This window comes from Bombina bombina, chromosome 1 (genome assembly GCF_027579735.1).
Source record: "Bombina bombina isolate aBomBom1 chromosome 1, aBomBom1.pri, whole genome shotgun sequence".
In the NCBI taxonomy this organism is placed as follows: Eukaryota; Metazoa; Chordata; class Amphibia; order Anura; family Bombinatoridae; genus Bombina; species Bombina bombina.
Window position 1 is genome coordinate 604,763,876 of NC_069499.1, and position 19,706 is coordinate 604,783,581.

General features: G+C 40.6%; 1 protein-coding gene across 1 annotated transcript in view; it reads right to left on the reverse strand.

Annotated features, from left to right (window-relative positions):
• Nucleotides 1-1,038: 1,038 nt before the first annotated feature.
• The window catches only part of CENPI (centromere protein I), a 224,399-nt gene continuing 205,731 nt past the window's right edge, over nucleotides 1,039-19,706 (reverse strand). Inside the window, exons 20-21 of the mRNA XM_053698960.1 lie at nucleotides 7,671-7,712; nucleotides 1,039-1,524 (exon numbers count right to left, since the gene is read on the reverse strand). Coding sequence (XP_053554935.1) covers nucleotides 1,384-1,524; nucleotides 7,671-7,712 — 183 coding nt within the window. The 3' untranslated portion in view covers nucleotides 1,039-1,383. The remainder of the gene's footprint in view (nucleotides 1,525-7,670; nucleotides 7,713-19,706) is intronic.

Consider the following 19,706-nt stretch of genomic DNA (forward strand, 5'->3'; position numbering starts at 1 on the left):
CTTGTTAGAATGTGTCATACCTCAAGCAGCAAGAGACTGCACACTGTTCCCCCAACTGAAGTTAATTGCTCTCAACAGTCCTGTGTGGAACAGCCATGGATTTTAGTTACGGTGCTAAAATCATTTTCCTCATACAAACAGAAATCTTCATCTCTTTTCTGTTTCTGAGTAAATAGTACATACCAGCACTATTTTAAAATAACAAACTCTTGATTGAATAATAAAAACTACAGTTAAACACTAAAAAACTCTAAGCCATCTCCGTGGAGATGTTGCCTGTACAACGGCAAAGAGAATGACTGGGGTAGGCGGAGCCTAGGAGGGATCATGTGACCAGCTTTGCTGGGCTCTTTGCCATTTCCTGTTGGGGAAGAGAATATCCCACAAGTAAGGATGACGCCGTGGACCGGACACACCTATGTTGGAGAAATAAGACTTACTTACCCCAGGACACTCATCTACATATAGCAGATAGCCAAACCAGTACTGAAACGAGAATCAGCAGAGGTAATGGTATATATAAGAGTATATCGTCGATCTGAAAAGGGAGGTAAGAGATGAATCTCTACGACCGATAACAGAGAACCTATGAAATAGACCCCTTAGAAGGAGATCACTGCATTCAAATAGGCAATACTCTCCTCACATCCCTCTGACATTCACTGCACGCTGAGAGGAAAACCGGGCTCCAACTTGCTGCGGAGCGCATATCAACGTAGAATCTAGCACAAACTTACTTCACCACCTCCATCGGAGGCAAAGTTTGTAAAACTGAATTGTGGGTGTGGTGAGGGGTGTATTTATAGGCATTTTAAGGTTTGGGAAACTTTGCCCCTCCTGGTAGGAATGTATATCCCATACGTCACTAGCTCATGGACTCTTGCTAATTACATGAAAGAAAAAGTTATCCCGTTAATAAGGATATGCTGTGGCAGTCATGTTACATTTGCAAGTTCACAACAACTTGCTATTACTATATTTTGTTGAAGATGAGTTGTAGAGAAGTTAATTTGAAGCAGAGAACAGTTGGCACTGGGCATCTATTCAACAGAGTTTATTGCCAAAAATGAAATCTTCATCACCGTGGGTACCCGTTACTATTAAAAACCATGCACAACCAAACATTTGCAAATTGCTCTATTAAAATGCATTTGGGCATCACTGGTTAGAGTTTATTAGTAACACTGAAACAAAATTTTATACCTACAGTACCCAAAAATATTTTGTTCTTATTTATAACAGACCGTCAGCCCACAGGTGCAATCACGCAGTGTTGTCTTCTCAGTTCTCCTAGATCTTAGCAAACAGGTCAGCAAATGGAGGGTGTGCAAGCCTGACTTAAAAAACATTTAATAAGTCCTTAAATGTTGAATGGTAGACTGCTCATCTCTGGGATGGGATGAGGTCATGAGGAACCTGCTGAGAGTTTGTGGACAAGCGGTTAACACTGCTCTCAATGAAAAGTTTAAGGCCATCCAGTCCTTGGCTGTAGAGGAATTCCAAATATGTATTCCAATGGCGGCCCTATAAAGGTGGAGAGGTTATTACATGTAACATTTTGATAAGTTTGATGAACATATAAACAAAATTAGCTAGTAGGGTTCATCAGTCTGAGAAGGTAATTATAAGGCTATAATAGGCAGAGGAATACTGAAAACACAAAGTTTTTGATAAGACAACTGAGGACACCAACTGCACGCTTGGATCACTTATTAAAATTCGCCATCAAAACCCCTACTTAAAAAATGTATCCAAACAATGAGTGGCTGGTTTTATTAATTATAAATGGGTAAGTAGCCTAGATTCACCAAAAACAGTTATCCAGCCATGTTAAATCCAGTTATTCTAAGCCTATTGATTAAAGCATGAACAGTCCATCACAAGTTAGATAGAATAAAAAACAAATTATGCTTACCTGATAATTTTATTGCCATCGAGGGGAGGAGAGTCCACGGCTTCATTCATTCATTCATTACTATTGGGAATTAAGAACCTGGCCACCAGGAGGAGGCAAAGACACCCCACAGCCAAAGGTTTAAATACCTCCCCCACTTCCCTCATCCCCCAGTCATTCTGCCAAGGGAACCAGGAACAGTAGGAGAAATATCAGGGTATAAAAAGGTGCCAGATGAGTAGTAAATTTAGGTCCGCCCCACGGAGATACGGGCGGGAGCGGTGGACTCTCCTCCCCTCGATGGAAATGAAATTATCAGGTAAGCATACATTTATGTTTTCCATTTATGTTTTCCATCTAAAGGGGAGGAGAGTCCACGGCTTCATTCATTACTATTGGGAACATATACCCAGGCTCTAGAGGACACTGAATGAAACCGGGAGGGTAAAAGGCGGACCCTAATCCAAGGGCACCACAGCCTGCAAAACCTTCTCCCGAAAACAGCTTCCGCAGAAGCAAAAATGTCAAATTTGTAAAACTTTGTAAAAGTGTGTAAGGAGGACCAGGTAGCCGCCTTACAAATTTGCTCCATAGAGGCCTCATTCTTGAAGGCCCAAGATGAAGCCACAGCCCTAGTTGAATGAGCCGTGATCCTCTGAGGAGGCTTATGTCCCGCTGTCTCATAAGTCAAGCGAATCAAGCTCCTCAACCAAAAAGACAAGGAAGTAGCAGAGGCCTTATGCCCCTTGCGCTTCCCAGAATACACCACAAAAAGAGATGTAGACTGTCTGAAATCCTTTGTAGCCTCAAGATAGAACTTCAAAGCATGAACCACATCCAGGTTATGAAGTAACCTCTCCTTTGAAGAAGAAGGGTTAGGACACAAGGAAGGTACCACTATTTCCTGATTGATGTTACGGTTAGACACCACCTTGGGGAGAAACCCCAACCCAGTGCGAAGTACAGCCTTATCCGCATGAAACACCAGATAAGGAGGATCACATTGCAAGGCAGTTCAGATATTCTGCGTGCCAATGCAATAGCCAACAGGAAGAGAACCTTCCAGGACAGAATCTTAATGTCAATGGAATGCATAGGTTCAAACGGAACCCTCTGCAAAAACCCTAAGGACTAAGTTTAAGCTCCAAGGAGGAGCCTACTGTCTAAAAAGACAGGCCTGATTCTAGACAGAGCCTGAACAAAAGATTGAATGTTAGGGAGCTCAGCGAGTCTCCTATGCAACAAAACTGATAAAGCCGAAATCTGTCCCTTTAGGGAACTAGCGGCAAGACCCTTCTCCAAACCATCCTGGAGAAAGGACAGAATCCTGGATATCTTCACCTTATGCCAAGGATATCCATGCTTCTCACACCAGGACAAGCAAGTCCTCCACACCTTATGGTAGTGACTGGCTTCCTTGCCTGAATTAGAGTATCAATCACACTTTCCGAAAGGCCTCTCTTGGCCTAGGCGTTCAATCTCCACGCAGTCAGCCTCAGAGAATCTAGATTTCAATGTTGAAAAGGACCCTGTGTGACAGCAGATCCCTGCGACAGGGTAACCTCCACAGCGGAGAGGATGACATCCCCACCAGATCCGCAAACCACGTCCTCCGCGGCCGCGAAGGAGCAATCAGAATGGCCGAGGCCCACTCCTGTTTGATGCATACCACTACTCGAGGTAGAAGTGGAAGTGGTGGAAAAAAGTAAGCTAGGCTGAATCCCCAAGGAACCACTAGGGCATCTATCAGCTCTGCCTAGGGATACCTGGACCTCGACCCGTATCGAGGTAGCTTGCAATTGAGTCTGGACGCCATGAGATCTATCTCCGGTGTTCCCCATTTGTGACAAATTTCCGCAAACACCTCTGGGTGAAGAGACCATTCCCCCGGATGGAAAGATCGTCTGCTGAGAAAGTCCGCTTCCCAGTTGTCCACAGCTGGTATGTGAATCGCTGAGAGCGAGCAGTCGTGGGACTCTGCCCATTCCAGAATCCGAGACACCTCCCTCATCGCGAGGGAGCTCCTCGTACCCCCTTGATGGTTGATGTAAGCCGAGGTAATGTTGTCGGTCTGGAATCTGATGAAACTGACTAATTCCAGAGAAGGCCACGCCTTTAGAGCATTGTAAATTGCTCATAGTTCTAGGATGTTGATCGGAAGGAGAGACTCCTCCCTGGACCACTTTCCTTGTGCCATCTTTACACTCCAAACAGTTCCACATCCCGACAGACTGGTGTCCGTGGTCACAATCACCCAGGACTGTCTCAAGAAGGATGTCCCCATGGACAGTTGCTCCGGATGGGTCCACCAAGAGAGGGAGTTCCGAGTCTGAGCATCCATGGATATCAGCTGTGAAAGATCTGAATGATCGCCGTTCCACTGTCTCAACATGCACAACTGAAAAGGTCTGAGATGAAACCTGGCAAATGGGATGACATCTATGCTTGACACCATGAGACCTATCACCTCCATACATTGAGCCACCGACGGGCTTGTGGAGGACTGAAGGGCAAGACAGGTGGACGCAAGCTTCCTGCGCCGCCGATCCATGAGAAATATCTTCATGGACATAGAGTCTATTATCGTGCCCAGGAACTCTACCCTGTTGCTGGGAATCAGGGAACTCTTTCCTGAGTTGATCTTCCAACCGTGAGATCAGAGAAGCAAGAGAAGAGCCCTCGAATGATCCTCTATGAGGCTGAACGACGGTGCCTGAACTAAGATGTTGTCCAGATAAGTCGCCACTGCCAGCAGCGCCCCCAGAACCTTTGTGAAGACTCTCGGGGATGTCGCTAGAACAAAAGGAAGGCCACAAACTGGAAGTGTTGGTCCAGAAACGCAAATCTTAGGAACCTGAAGTGGTCCCTGTGGATTGGCACATGAAGGTAAGCGTCCTTCAAATCTATAGTTGTCATGAACTGTCCCTCTTGAACTAGGGGCAGAATAGATCTGATCATTTCCATTTTGAACGATGGAAAACTCAGAAACTTGTTCAAACACTTTAGGTCCAGAATCAGGCGGAACGTGCCGCCCTCCTTTGGGACCACAAAAAGATTGGAATAGTACCCTAGACCCATTTCTGCTGGGGGTACTGGTACGATAACCCAGAGAGAGGCGAGATCTCTCCCACACTCTAGAAAGGCCTCTCTCTTCTCTGGTCTTGAAGACAGGTTTGACAGGAGGAATCTGCCCTCGGGAGGATGGAATCTGAACCCTATCATGTAACCCTGGGAGACAACTTCTAGAACCCAGGGACCCTGAACGTCCTGCAACTAAGCGTCTGAGAATTGAGATAATTTGCCCCCTATGTGATCCTGAGATCGGTCGGGGGCCGCCCCATCATGCCGATTTAGTCTCGGTGGGCTTCTCGCTCTGTTTAGACTTGTTCCAAGATTGAGCCGGTTTCCAAGATCCCTTGGACTGGTCCGCTTTAGCGGCGAGTTGCTGGCGCTGGGCCTTGTCTGCACAAAAGGGACGAAAAGTAGATCCCTTAGGCTTAGCCTTCTTATCCTGTTGTAGGAAAGCTCCCTTGCCTCCAGTAACCGTAGATATGATCGAATCCAATCCTGGACCGAACAGGATCTTCCCTTGAAAAGGCAGGGACAACAGCCTCGACTTGGAGGTCATGTCCGCAGACCAAGATTTTAGCCACAGAGTCCTGCACGCTAAAACCGAAAAACCTGATACCTTAGCATTTAGGCGAATAATTTGAATATTGGCATCGCAGATGAAAGAATTGGTGACCTTCAGCGCCTTAATCTTCTCCTGTATCTCGTTGATGGATGTCTCCCCTTCGACCATGTCACACAGGGATTCGCACCAATATGTTGCAACACCGGCGACCGCTGCAGGCTGAAAAACAAACCCTGTGTGCTGAAAAATCCTACTCAACATGTTTTCCATCTTTTTATCCATGGGCTCCTTAGACGAACTATCCTCTAGGGGAATAGTCGTCCGCTTCGCAAGCGTAGAGATAGCCCCATCCACCTTGGGAATGAACCCCCACAGCTCAAGCTGAGAGTCCAGAACAGGAAACAGTTTTTTTAAAAGAAGAAAAAGGGGAAAAAGGTGACCCCCAATTGCTCCCATTCACTCTTAATATTTGCTATCGTAACGGGGACCGGGAAAGTCTGAGGCACCACCCTGTCCTCGTATACCTTGTCAAGTTTAGGAATCTCAGGTTCCTCCGGGATCTTAGGTTCCGGAACCTCCAGAGTAGCAAGTACCTGTTGCAGTAGAAAACGCAAATTTTCCATCCTAAACCTATAACCAGGCTCCTCCGCAGCAGGAGGCTTAGATGACATTGACAAACCCTGGGTCAAGCCGCCATGATACACCTTATGCTTGCGCTTAGCAGAACGTGGTAAGGCATGGATCACCTTAGAGACCGCTGATTCAAGTTGGTCCGCAAAGTCTGACGGCCAACGAATCTCTCCCGAAGGAGTAACGGTTGGACCCCGTGGCGCTGCATGTGCAATAGGAAATGAATGCAGGGGAAGCACCTCACGGGATGAAGAACCCTCAGAGGTGGACGGCTCAGTAGTACTAGACATCCGTTTACATTTAGATGTTGTAACTATCAAGGCATGTGAAACATAGTTGAGCAGGCTGATCTACCAGAACCTCCTCACAAAAAACACAGGAATGAGACTTTGTTAAGGAGGGAGAGCCCTCTAACGTGTCAGAATCCTCCATCGCTTGCGTTTATGGGAAGACTAACTTAATTTACAAAAAGGCACCTTATACTACCAATGGCCGGGGCAATCACCACCTCCTAGGATCCGGACTACAGAAACCGCTATGTCTCCTGCAGATCCACAGAGAAGGATAGACACACCCCATCACGTGGAATGCCTGGCAAGACCGCCTCTGCACTAGGGAAAACGCGCCAAAAATGGCCCCGCAAGTCACCTGAAAGTTCCACACATTGCCAGAGCCTCATCTCGCACATAACGCAGCAATGACACAATAAACAATATTATGTATAAGCCCCCCCTGTTCAATAATCTCCCTTCCAGGAATATTAACCCTTGATTCTGTAAAGATAAACAAGGCGCCACACTGTGACCCTGACTTCTATGTTATCATCATCAATAAAAAATGAAACTATCTTACCAGAATCTACACCGTGGAACAGGAACACGGCCTTTCAAGTGTGACGAATAGTATCATCGCCTCCACCATGGACTTGAGAGAAGGCAGCGAAGCGAAGTTTGACAACGCTGATTGCTTGAGGAGCTGTTAATCTGAGTCGCGATGGTTTTGCAGAAAGAAACTTCCTGCATCTCCGGACTCTAACTTTCGACCCAGGCCCTCACTGAGAGACTGACAGGACTACTTAAAAACTCCAGTCCCACTGCGAAGAGTACTACACTCCATAAGAGACTACTCCGAAACTCCAGCACTCCTCTTCCATCCTCCTGTGATGAAAGGCAAAGAATGACTGGGGGATGAGGGAAGTGGGGGAGGTATTTAAGCCTTAGGCTGGGGTGTGTCTGCCTCCTCCTGGTGGCCAGGTTCTTAATTCCCAATAGTAATGAATGAAGCTGTGGACTCTCCTCCCCTTTAGATGGAAAGATGAAATTAAAAAAAAAAAAAATTATTTGAGGGATCTCACAATACGGATGAGTCTTAGATAATCTCACTAGATAAAGCGGAGAGCTTTAGATTAATGTGTCTGGGTATAAATGTATCACACATTGCTATACAATACAATAGAATTACATTCTTTTTATGAGATAATATGCAAGGCCAATGCTCAGAAGAAAAGGTTACCTTAATAAGAGTGAGCTGGAACATCTTGTCTTCAGGAAATCTCTACGGAAGAATTATATAAAAACAGGTTTACTTGAAGATAAAATATATAGTGTATTACATAAACTACATTTATAAAAAAATATTTACATTAAATGAGATAACCATTTTAATTAAAAATAAGCTGAGACTTGGATAAATCTGGCATTCTGTAAGCATTCGAAGTATGAATTAGTTTTTGTTAAAGGACCATTAAATAAATACAGTAGGATTGCATAATCAATAATTGCATAATTACCCCTTTGGCTGCTAAGCAATTTCCCACCTGTGTGCTAAGCTGGTTTTGAGCTTTTTGTTGTGTTTAAACACTTTTAGAAGTAAAGTTTGTGTGAATAAACTTTACAAACTATATATTTCAGCAAACCCAGCAGATTTAAAATATATCATTATTATATGTTTATGTATCATCAGGTTTAAAAAATAGCAAGTAAAATGTGAAAAAAGTGGGGGGTTTTTATACTCCTGATAATAATAGTATGTCATTTTATTTTTCTAAGCTCTATCATCAAAACCTGTATGGATAAATATTTGTTGTAGGTAACCTGTCTAAAATAAGCAGAAATTAAGAACATTTCACAGTTTTTTCCACTGTTTTATTGCAGGCATGTCAATTTGATAAATTATCAAAAACAGCATCTTAGAATTTACTGTACTTTTTTCAGCAATTAAACAGTTCTAGTCACCTGAGAAATTAAAATAGGGTACACAAAGCACACATTTGCAGAAAGTACACCCCTTGATGCATCAAATGAGGGGCTACAAGTATTTTGAGCATGAATTTGGGGTGCGTAGCAATTAAAGGAATAAGTTACATTGCTGTAAAAAAAACATAATTTATGTAAGAACTTACCTGATAAATTCATTTCTTTCATATTGGCAAGAGTCCATGAGCTAGTGACGTATGGGATATACATTCCTACCAGGAGGGGCAAAGTTTCCCAAACCTCAAAATGCCTATAAATACACCCCTCACCACACCCACAATTCAGTTTAACGAATAGCCAAGAAGTGGGGTGATAAGAAAGGAGCGAAAGCATCAACAAGGAATTGGAATAATTGTGCTTTATACAAAAAAATCATAACCACCACAAAAAAGGGTGGGTATCATGGACTCTTGCCAATATGAAAGAAATGAATTTATCAGGTAAGTTCTTACATAAATTATGTTTTCTTTCATGTAATTGGCAAGAGTCCATGAGCTAGTGACGTACGGGATAGCAAATACCCAAGATGTGGAACTCCACGCAAGAGTCACTAGAGAGGGAGGGATAAAATAAAGACAGCCAATTCCGCTGAAAAAACAATCCACAACCCAAATCAAAAGTTTTAATCTTTATAATGAAAAAAACTGAAATTATAAGCAGAAGAATCAGACTGAAACAGCTGCCTGAAGTACTTTCTACCAAAAACTGCTTCTGAAGAAGAAAAAACATCTAAATGGTAGAATTTAGTAAAAGTATGCAAAGAAGACCAAGTTGCTGCTTTGCAAATCTGATCAACAGAAGCTTCATTCTTAAAAGCCCAGGAAGTAGAAACTGACCTAGTAGAATGAGCCGTAATCCTTTGAGGCGGGGATTTACCCGACTCCACATAAGCATGATGAATCAAAAGCTTTAACCAAGACGCCAAAGAAATGGCAGAAGCCTTCTGACCTTTCCTAAAACCAGAAAAGATAACAAATAGACTAGAAGTCTTTCTGAAATCTTAGTAGCTTCAACATAATATTTCAAAACTCTGACCACATCCAAAGAATGTCTGTCAAGCCCTCAGAACCAAATTAAGACTCCAAGGAGGAGAAATTGGCTTAATGACAGGCTTGATACTAACCAAAGCCTGAACAAAACAATGAATATCAGAAAGATTAGCAATTTTTTTCTGTGAAACAGCACAGAAAGAGCAGAGATTTGTCCTTTCAAGGAACTTGCAGACAAAACCTTATGAAGAAACTATAAAATCCTAGGAATTCTAAAAGAATGCCAAGAGAAATTATGAGAAGAGCATCATAAGATGTAAGTCTTCCAAACTCGATAATAAATCTTTCTAGATACAGATTTACGAACCTGCAACATAGAATTAATCACTGAGTCAGAGAAACCTCTATGACTAAGCACTAAGCGTTTTAATTTTCATACCATCAAATTTAATAATTTTATTTCCAGACGGAAAAAACGAATCTTAAGATATAAGGTCTGGCCTAAATGGAAGTGACCAAGGTTGGCAACTGGACATCCGAACAAGAACCATATACCAAAACCTGAGCGGCCATGCTGGAGCCACCAGCAGCACAAACGATTGCTCCATGATGATTTTGAAAAATCACTCTTAAAAAGAAGAACCAGAAGGAGCAAAAATATAGGCAGATTGATAACTCCAAGTTAGTGTCAATGCATACACTGTTTTCGCCTGTGGATCCCCGGACCTGAATAGGTACCTGGGAAGTTTTCTTGTTTAGATGAGATGCCATCAGAACTATTACTGGAAACCCTCACATCAGAACAATTTGAAAAAACACATCTGGGTAAAGAGACCATTCTCCCTGATGTAAAGCTTGATTGACAGAGATAATCCGCTTCCCAATTGTCTAAACCTGGGATATGGACCGCAGAAATTAGACAGGAGCTGGATTTAGCCCAAGCAAGTATCCGAGATACTTCCTTCACAGCCTAAGGACTGAGAGTCCCACCCTGATGATTGACATACGCCACAGTTGTGACATTGTCTGTCTGAAAAACAATAATGTCTCTCTCTTGAAAAATAAGCCAAAACTGATGAACTCTGAGAATGCATGGAGTTCCAAAATATTGAATGGTAATCTCGCCTCCTGAGATTTCCAAACCCCTTGTGCTGAAAGAGATCCCCACACAGCCTCCCAACCTAAAAGACTCGCATCTGTAGTGATCAAGGTCCAGGTTGGATGAATCGAAGAGACCCGTAGAACTATATGATGGTGATCTAACCACCAAGTCAAAGATAGTTGAATATTGGAATCCAAAGATATTAAAAATGATATCCTAGAATCCCTGCACCATTAATTCAGCATAAAAAACTGGAAAGGTTTCATATGAAAATGAGCAAAGGGAATTGAATCCAATGCTGCAGCCATGAGACCTAAAACTTCCATGCATATAGCTACTGAAGGAAATAATAGAGACTGAAGGTTCCGACAAACTGAACCCAATATAATTGTCTCCTGTCTGTTAGAGACAAAGACATTGACACAATCTATCTGGAAACCTAAAAAACATAATTTATGTAAGAACTTACCTGATAAATTCATTTCTTTCATATTAGCAAGAGTCCATGAGCTAGTGACGTATGGGATATACATTCCTACCAGGAGGGGCAAAGTTTCCCAAACCTCAAAATGCCTACAAATACACTCCTCACCACACCCACAAATCAGTTTAACGAATAGCCAAGAAGTGGGGTGATAAGAAAAAAGTGCGAAAGCATAAAAAAATAAGGAATTGGAAATAATTGTGCTTTATACAAAAAAATCATAACCACCACAAAAAAAGGGGTGGGCCTCATGGACTCTTGCTAATATGAAAGAAATGAATTTATCAGGTAAGTTCTTACATAAATTATGTTTTCTTTCATGTAATTAGCAAGAGTCCATGAGCTAGTGACGTATGGGATAATGACTACCCAAGATGTGGATCTTTCCACGCAAGAGTCACTAGAGAGGGAGGGATAAAATAAAGACAGCCAATTCCTGCTGAAAATAATCCACACCCAAAATAAAGTTTAAATGAAAACATAAGCAGAAGATTCAAACTGAAACAGCTGCCTGAAGTACTTTTCTACCAAAAACTGCTTCAGAAGAAGAACACATCAAAATGGTAGAATTTAGTAAAAGTATGCAAAGAGGACCAAGTTGCTGCTTTGCAAATCTGATCAACCGAAGCCTCATTCCTAAACGCCCAGGAAGTAGAAACTGACCTAGTAGAATGAGCTGTAATCCTTTGAGGCAGAGTTTTACCCGACTCGACATAGGCATGATGAATTAAAGATTTCAACCAAGATGCCAAAGAAATGGCAGAGGCCTTCTGACCTTTCCTAGAACCGGAAAAGTTAACAAATAGACTAGAAGTCTTTCGGAAAGTCTTAGTAGCTTCAACATAATATTTCAAAGCTCTAACCACATCCAAAGAATGCAATGATATCTCCTTAGAATTCTTAGGAGTAGGACATAATGAAGGAACCACAATCTCTCTACTAATGTTGTTGGAATTCACAACCTTAGGTAAAAATTCAAAAGAAGTTCGCAACACCGCCTTATCCTGATGAAAAATCAAAAAAGGAGACTCACAAGAAAGAGCAGATAATTCAGAAACTCTTCTGGCAGAAGAGATGGCCAAAAGGAACAAAACTTTCCAAGAAAGTAATTTAATGTCCAATGAATGCATAGGTTCAAACGGAGGAGCTTGAAGAGCCCCCAGAACCAAATTCAAACTCCAAGGAGGAGAAATTGACTTAATAACAGGTTTTATACGCACCAAAGCTTGTACAAAACAATGAATATCAGGAAGATTAGCAATCTTTCTGTGAAAAAGAACAGAAAGAGCAGAGATTTGTCCTTTCAAGGAACTTGCAGACAAACCTTTATCCAAACCATCCTGAAGAAACTGTAAAATTCTTGGAACTCTAAAAGAATGCCAGGAAAACTGATGAGAAAGACACCAAGAAATATAAGTCTTCCAGACTCTATAATATATCTCCCTAGATACAGATTTACGAGCCTGTAACATAGTATTAATCACAGAGTCAGAGAAACCTCTTTGACTAAGAATCAAGCGTTCAATCTCCATACCTTAAAATTTAAGGATTTGAGATCCTGATGGAAAAAAGGACCTTGAGACAGAAGGTCTGGTCTTAACGGAAGAGTCCACGGTTGGCAAGAAGCCACCCGGACAAGATCCGCATACCAAAACCTGTGAGGCCATGCTGGAACTACCAGCAGAACAAACGAGCATTCCTTCAGAATCTTGGAGATCACTCTTGGAAGAAGAACTAGAGGCGGAAAGATATAGGCAGGATGATACTTCCAAGGAAGTGACAATGCATCCACTGCTTCCGCTTGAGGATCCCTGGATCTGGACAGATACCTGGGAAGTTTCTTGTTTAGATGAGAGGCCATCAGATCTATTTCTGGAAACCCCCACATTTGAACAATCTGAAGAAATACCTCTGGGTGAAGAGACCATTCGCCCGGATGCAACGTTTGGCGACTGAGATAATCCGCTTCCCAATTGTCTATACCTTGGATATGAACCGCAGAAACTAGACAGGAGCTGGATTCCGCCCAAACCAGAATTCGAGATACTTCTTTCATAGCTAGAGGACTGTGAGTCCCTCCTTGATGATTGATGTATGCTACAGTTGTGACATTGTCTGTCTGAAAACAAATGAACGATTCTCTCTTCAGAAGAGGCCAAGACTGAAGAGCTCTGAAAATTGCACGGAGTTCCAAAATATTGATCGGTAATCTCACCTCCTGAGATTCCCAAACCCCTTGTGCCGTCAGAGACCCCCACACAGCTCCCCAACCTGTAAGACTTGCATCTGTTGAAATTACAGTCCAGGTCGGAAGAACAAAAGAAGCCCCCTGAACTAAACGATGGTGATCTGTCCACCACGTCTGAGAGTGTCGTACAATCTGTTTTAAAGATATTAATTGAGATATCTTTGTGTAATCCCTGCACCATTGGTTCAGCATACAGAGCTGAAGAGGTCGCATGAGAAAACGAGCAAAGGGGATCGCGTCCGATGCAGCAGTCATAAGACCTAGAATTTCCATGCATAAGGCTACCGAAGGGAATGATTGTGACTGAAGGTTTCTACAAGCCGATATCAATTTTAGACGTCTCTTGTCTGTCAAAGATAGAGTCATGGACACTGAATCTATCTGGAAACCCAAAAAGGTTACCCTTGTCTGAGGAATCAATGAACTTTTTAGTAAATTGATCCTCCAACCATGATCTTGAAGAAACAACACAAGTCGATTCGTATGAGATTCTGCTAAATGTAAAGACTGAGCAAGTACCAAGATATCGTCCAAATAAGGAAATACCACAATACCCTGTTCTCTGATTACAGACAGAAGGGCACCGAGAACCTTTGTAAAAATTCTTGGAGCTGTTGCTAGACCAAACGGTAGAGCCACAAACTGGTAATGCTTGTCTAGGAAAGAGAATCTCAGAAACTGAAAGTGATCTGGATGAAATCGGAATATGTAGATATGCATCCTGTAAATCTATTGTAGACATATAATGCCCTTGCTGAACAAAAGGCAGGATAGTCCTTATAGTTACCATTTTGAATGTTGGTATCCTTACATAACGATTCAATATCTTTAGATCCAGAACTGGTCTGAAGGAATTCTCCTTCTTTGGTACAATGAAGAGATTCGAATAAAACCCCAGCCCCCGTTCCAGAACTGGAACTGGCATAATTACTCCAGCCAACTCTAGATCTGAAACACATTTCAGAAAAGCTTGAGCCTTCGCTGGATTTACTGGGACACGGGAAAGAAAAAATCTCTTTGCAGGAGGTCTTATTTTGAAGCCAATTCTGTACCCTTCTGAAACAATGTTCTGAATCCAAAGATTGTGAACAGATTTGATCCAAATTTCTTTGAAAAAACGTAATCTGCCCCCTTAGAAGCTCTTCTAGCTAAAATAGCTAGAGACATATACCTGACATCAACCCTAATGATATCAAAGATGACATCACAAATAAAATTATTAGCATGTTGAAGAAGAATAATAATGCTATGAGAATTATTATCTGTGACTTGTTGCGCTAAAGCTTCCAACCAAAAAGTTGAAGCTGCAGCAACCTCCGCCAAAGATATAGCAGGTCTAAGAAGATTACCTGAACACAAAAAGGCTTTTCTTAGAAAGGATTCAATTTTCCTATCTAAAGGATCCTAAAAGGAAGTACCATCTGCCGTAGGAATCGTAGTACGCTTAGCAAGAGTAGAGACAGCCCCATCAACCTTAGGGATTTTGTCCCAAAACTCTAATCTGTCAGATGGCACAGGATATAATTGCTTAAAACGTTTAGAGGGAGTGAATGAATTACCCAAATTATTCCATTCCCTGGAAATTACTTCAGAAATAGCACTAGGAACAGGAAAAACTTCTGGAATAACTACAGGAGATTTAAAAACCTTATCTAAACGTTTAGATTTAGTATCAAGAGGACCAGAATCCTCAATTTCTAAAGCAATTAGAACTTCTTTAAGTAAAGAACGAATAAATTCCATTTTAAATAAATATGAAGATTTATCAGCATCAACCTCTGAGACAGAATCCTCTGAACCAGAAGAACCATTATCAGAATCAGAATGATGATGTTCATTTAAAAATTCATCTGAACAATGAGAAGTTTTAAAAGACTTTTTATATTTACTAGAAGGAGGAATAACAGACATAGCCTTCTTAATGGATTTAGAAACAAAATCTCTTATGTTATCAGGAACACTCTGAGTATTAGATGTTGACGGAACAGCAACAGGTAATGGAACTTTAATAAAGGAAATTTTATCTGCATTAACAAGTTTGTCATGACATTCAATACAAACAACAGCTGGAGGAACAGATACCAAAAGTTTACAGCAGATACACTTAGCTTTGGTAGCTCCAGCACCAGGCAGCGATTTTCCTGAAGTATCTTCTGACTCAGTTGCAACGTGGGACATCTTGCAATATGTAATAGAAAAAAACAACATATAAAGCAAAATAGATCAAATTCCTTAAATGACAGTTTCAGGAATGGGAAAAAATGCCAGTGAACAAGCTTCTAGCAACCAGAAGCAATAAATAATGAGACTTAAATAATGTGGTGACGCCACATCCGGAACGCCGACACTTTTGACGCAAAAAAACGTCAAAAAAAATGACGCAACTTCCGGCGACACGTATGACGCCGGAAACAGAAAAATTTTTGCGCCAAAAAAGTCTGCGCCAAGAATGACGCAATAAAATGAAGCATTTTCAGCCCCCGCGAGCCTAACAGCCCACAGGGAAAGTCAAATTTTTAAGGTATGAAAAAATGATTGAATCAAATGCATTATCCCAAATATGAAACTGACTGTCTGAAAATAAGGAATGTTGAACATCCTGAGTCAAGGCAAATAAATGTTTGAATACATATATTTAGAACTTTATTAAAAAAGTGCCCAACCATAGCTTAGAGTGCCACAGAAAATAAGACTTACTTACCCCAGGACACTCATCTACATGTTGTAGAAAGCCAAACCAGTACTGAAACGAAAATCAGCAGAGGTAATGGTATATATATATATATATATATATAAGAGTATATCGTCGATCTGAAAAGGGAGGTAAGAGATGAATCTCTACGACCGATAACAGAGAACCTATGAAATAGACCCCGTAGAAGGAGATCATTGCATTCAAATAGGCAATACTCTCCTCACATCCCTCTGACATTCACTGCACGCTGAGAGGAAAACCGGGCTCCAACCTGCTGCGGAGCGCATATCAACGTAGAATCTAGCACAAACTTACTTCACCACCTCCATAGGAGGCAAAGTTTGTAAAACTGATTTGTGGGTGTGGTGAGGGGTGTATTTGTAGGCATTTTGAGGTTTGGGAAACTTTGCCCCTCCTGGTAGGAATGTATATCCCATACGTCACTAGCTCATGGACTCTTGCTAATTACATGAAAGAAAAGGTGACCCTTGTCTGAGCAACCAAGGATCTTTTGATAAAAAGATCCTCCAACCATGTCTTAGAAGAAACAACAAAAGTTGAATCGTATGAAATTCTGCAGAACGAAATGACTGAGCCAGTACCACAAGATCGTCCAAATAAGGAAACACTGAGAACCTTGAAAAGATTCTCAGAGCTGTCGCTAGACCAGAAGGAAAAGCAACAAATTGGTAATGCTTGTCAAAAAAAGAGAATCTCAGAAAATGAAAATAATCTGAATGAAAACAGAAGAAGATATGCATCTATTGTAAACAAATAATGCCCTTACTGACCAAAAAGGCAGAATAGACCATATAAACACCATTCTGAAAGAAGGAACTCTTATATGACAAATCAAAAAGATTTTCTATCTTTGGGACAATGAATAGTTTTGAACAAAACCCCAAACCCTGTTCCTGAAATGGAACTGGTATGAATACCCCAGATAACTCCAGGTCTGAGCAGCGCCTTGAGACCCCAACGGGTAACCAGCCGTGCCTCACAAGTACCCAACACATACAGGTTTGAAACATACTTCAGAAAAATGTGAGCCTTTACTGGAATATGCTAGAGAGAAAAAAACTTCTCACAGGCGGTGTTACTCTGAATCCTATTCAGTACCCCAATCTAAGAAGTTTGGACCGAATTGAACCAAACAAATTTAAAAAAAAAAAAAAAAAAAGTCAAAACATGCCCCTTACCAGCTAAGCTGGAATAAAAAAACCACACCTACATGCAAATTTGGGGGGCTGACTTTGATCTTTTAAATAGCTTAAATTCATTCCATGTTGAAGAAAGCTTCCTATTATAAACATGTTACTTGGGGAAGAATTAGGATTCCGTTCCTTATTAAGAACAAACTAATATAAGCTTAAGATTTACTCTTAGAACTCAATCTTGAAGCAACAAAAAACTCCCTTCCCCAGAGTAACAGTTGGAAAAAATTGAATCCAATTGTGAACCAAATAATTGATTACCTTGGAAAAAAAGAAATATGAATTTTAGAAATCAAATTAGCATTCCAAGATTAAGTCACAAAGTTCTTCTAGCTAAAAATAGCTAAAGACATAGATTAAACCTCAATTGTGAAAATATCAAAAAAATGACGACACAAATTAAATTATTAGCATGTTGATCAACTTAACAATGCTAAAACAAATCATAATCCGATACTTGTTGCACTAAAGTATACAACCAGATAGTTGAAGCATTTGCAACATCAGCCAAATAAATTGCAGGCCTAAGAAAAGGACCTGAAATAAAATAATTTTCCTTAAATAAGATACAAGTTTCCCATCTGAAGGAAAAAAATAAATACTATTTTCTATAGGAATAGTAGTATGTTTAGCAAGAGTAGAGATAGCCCCATTAACTTTGGGGATCTTCCTCAAAAAATTTAAACTAACTGCAGGCAAAGGATAGAATTTAAAAACCTTAAAGAAGGAATAAAAGAAATCCCAGGCCTATTCCATTCCCTAGTACCATGAACTGGGAAAAAAACCTCTGAAGAAACCACAGGAGGTTAATGAGCAGAATTTAAATGTTAGCTAGTCTTAAATCAAAAGAACTAGACTCCTTAATATCCAATATAATCAACACCTTTTCAACAACGAATGTACTCTATTTAAAAATAAAAAAGTAGATTTGTTAGTGTCAAATATCTGATGAAGTATATTCTAAATGAGAAAAAACATCATCAGAGAAGAATAATTCAGTATGTTGTCGGTCATTTAAAAATTCATCAACTAAATGAGAAGTTTAGAAGGCGGGATGTCAGACAAAGCCTTTAGGATAGAATCAGAAAAACATTCTCATAGATTCCTAGGTATATCTTGTACATTAGATGTAAAAAGAATAGCAATAGATAATGCATGAATACTAATGGACTCTGCATGTAAAAGTTTATCATGATAACTTATTACAAACCATAGCTAAAGATAAAATTCATAACATTAACATAAATGAACTTAGCTTTGGTAGAACTGATATCAGTCATCAGGAATCCAACAGTATTTTCTGATACAGGAACAGTTTTTGGAATATCTTGCAATATGTAATAGAAAAACAACATATAAAGCAAAATTATCAAATTCCTTAAATGACAGTTTCAGGAATGGGAAAAAATGCAAACAGAACAGAAGCAACTAAATAGTGAGACTTAAATAATGTAAAAAAACTGGCGCCAAGTATGACGCCCACATATTTTTTGGCGCCAAAAACGTCTGTAATAAACACGAGAGTCAAAAATGACGCAACTACGTGAAAACTTCCGGCGTCAACTACAACGCCGAAAATGACGTCATTGACGTCAGACAGACAAACGTCAATCTCGCGCCAAAAAAACATAATTTATGTAAGAACTTACCTGATAAATTCATTTCTTTCATATTAGCAAGAGTCCATGAGCTAGTGACGTATGGGATATACATTCCTACCAGGAGGGGCAAAGTTTCCCAAACCTCAAAATGCCTACAAATACACCCCTCACCACACCCACAAATCAGTTTAACGAATAGCCAAGAAGTGGGGTGATAAGAAAAAAGTGCGAAAGCATAAAAAATAAGGAATTGGAACAATTGTGCTTTATACAAAAAAATCATAACCACCACAAAAAGGGTGGGCCTCATGGACTCTTGCTAATATGAAAGAAATGAATTTATCAGGTAAGTTATTACATAAATTATGTTTTCTTTCATGTAATTAGCAAGAGTCCATGAGCTAGTGACGTATGGGATTAATGACTACCCAAGATGTGGATCTTTCCACGCAAGAGTCACTAGAGAGGGAGGGATAAAATAAAGACAGCCAATTCCGCTGAAAAATAATCCACACCCAAAATAAAGTTTAAATTTTATAATGAAAAAAACTGAAAACATAAGCAGAAGATTCAAACTGAAACAGCTGCCTGAAGTACTTTTCTACCAAAAACAGCTTCAGAAGAAGAAAACACATCAAAATGGTAGAATTTAGTAAAAGTATGCAAAGAAGACCAAGTTGCTGCTTTGCAAATCTGATCAACCGAAGCTTCATTCCTAAACGCCCAGGAAGTAGAAACTGACCTAGTAGAATGAGCTGTAATCCTTTGAGGCGGAGTTTTACCCGACTCGACATAAGCATGATGAATTAAAGATTTCCACCAAGATGCCAAAGAAATGGCAGAGGCCTTCTGACCTTTCCTAGAACCGGAAAAGATAACAAATAGACTAGAAGTCTTTCGGAAATTCTTAGTAGCTTCAACATAATATTTCAAAGCTCTAACTACATCCAAAGAATGCAA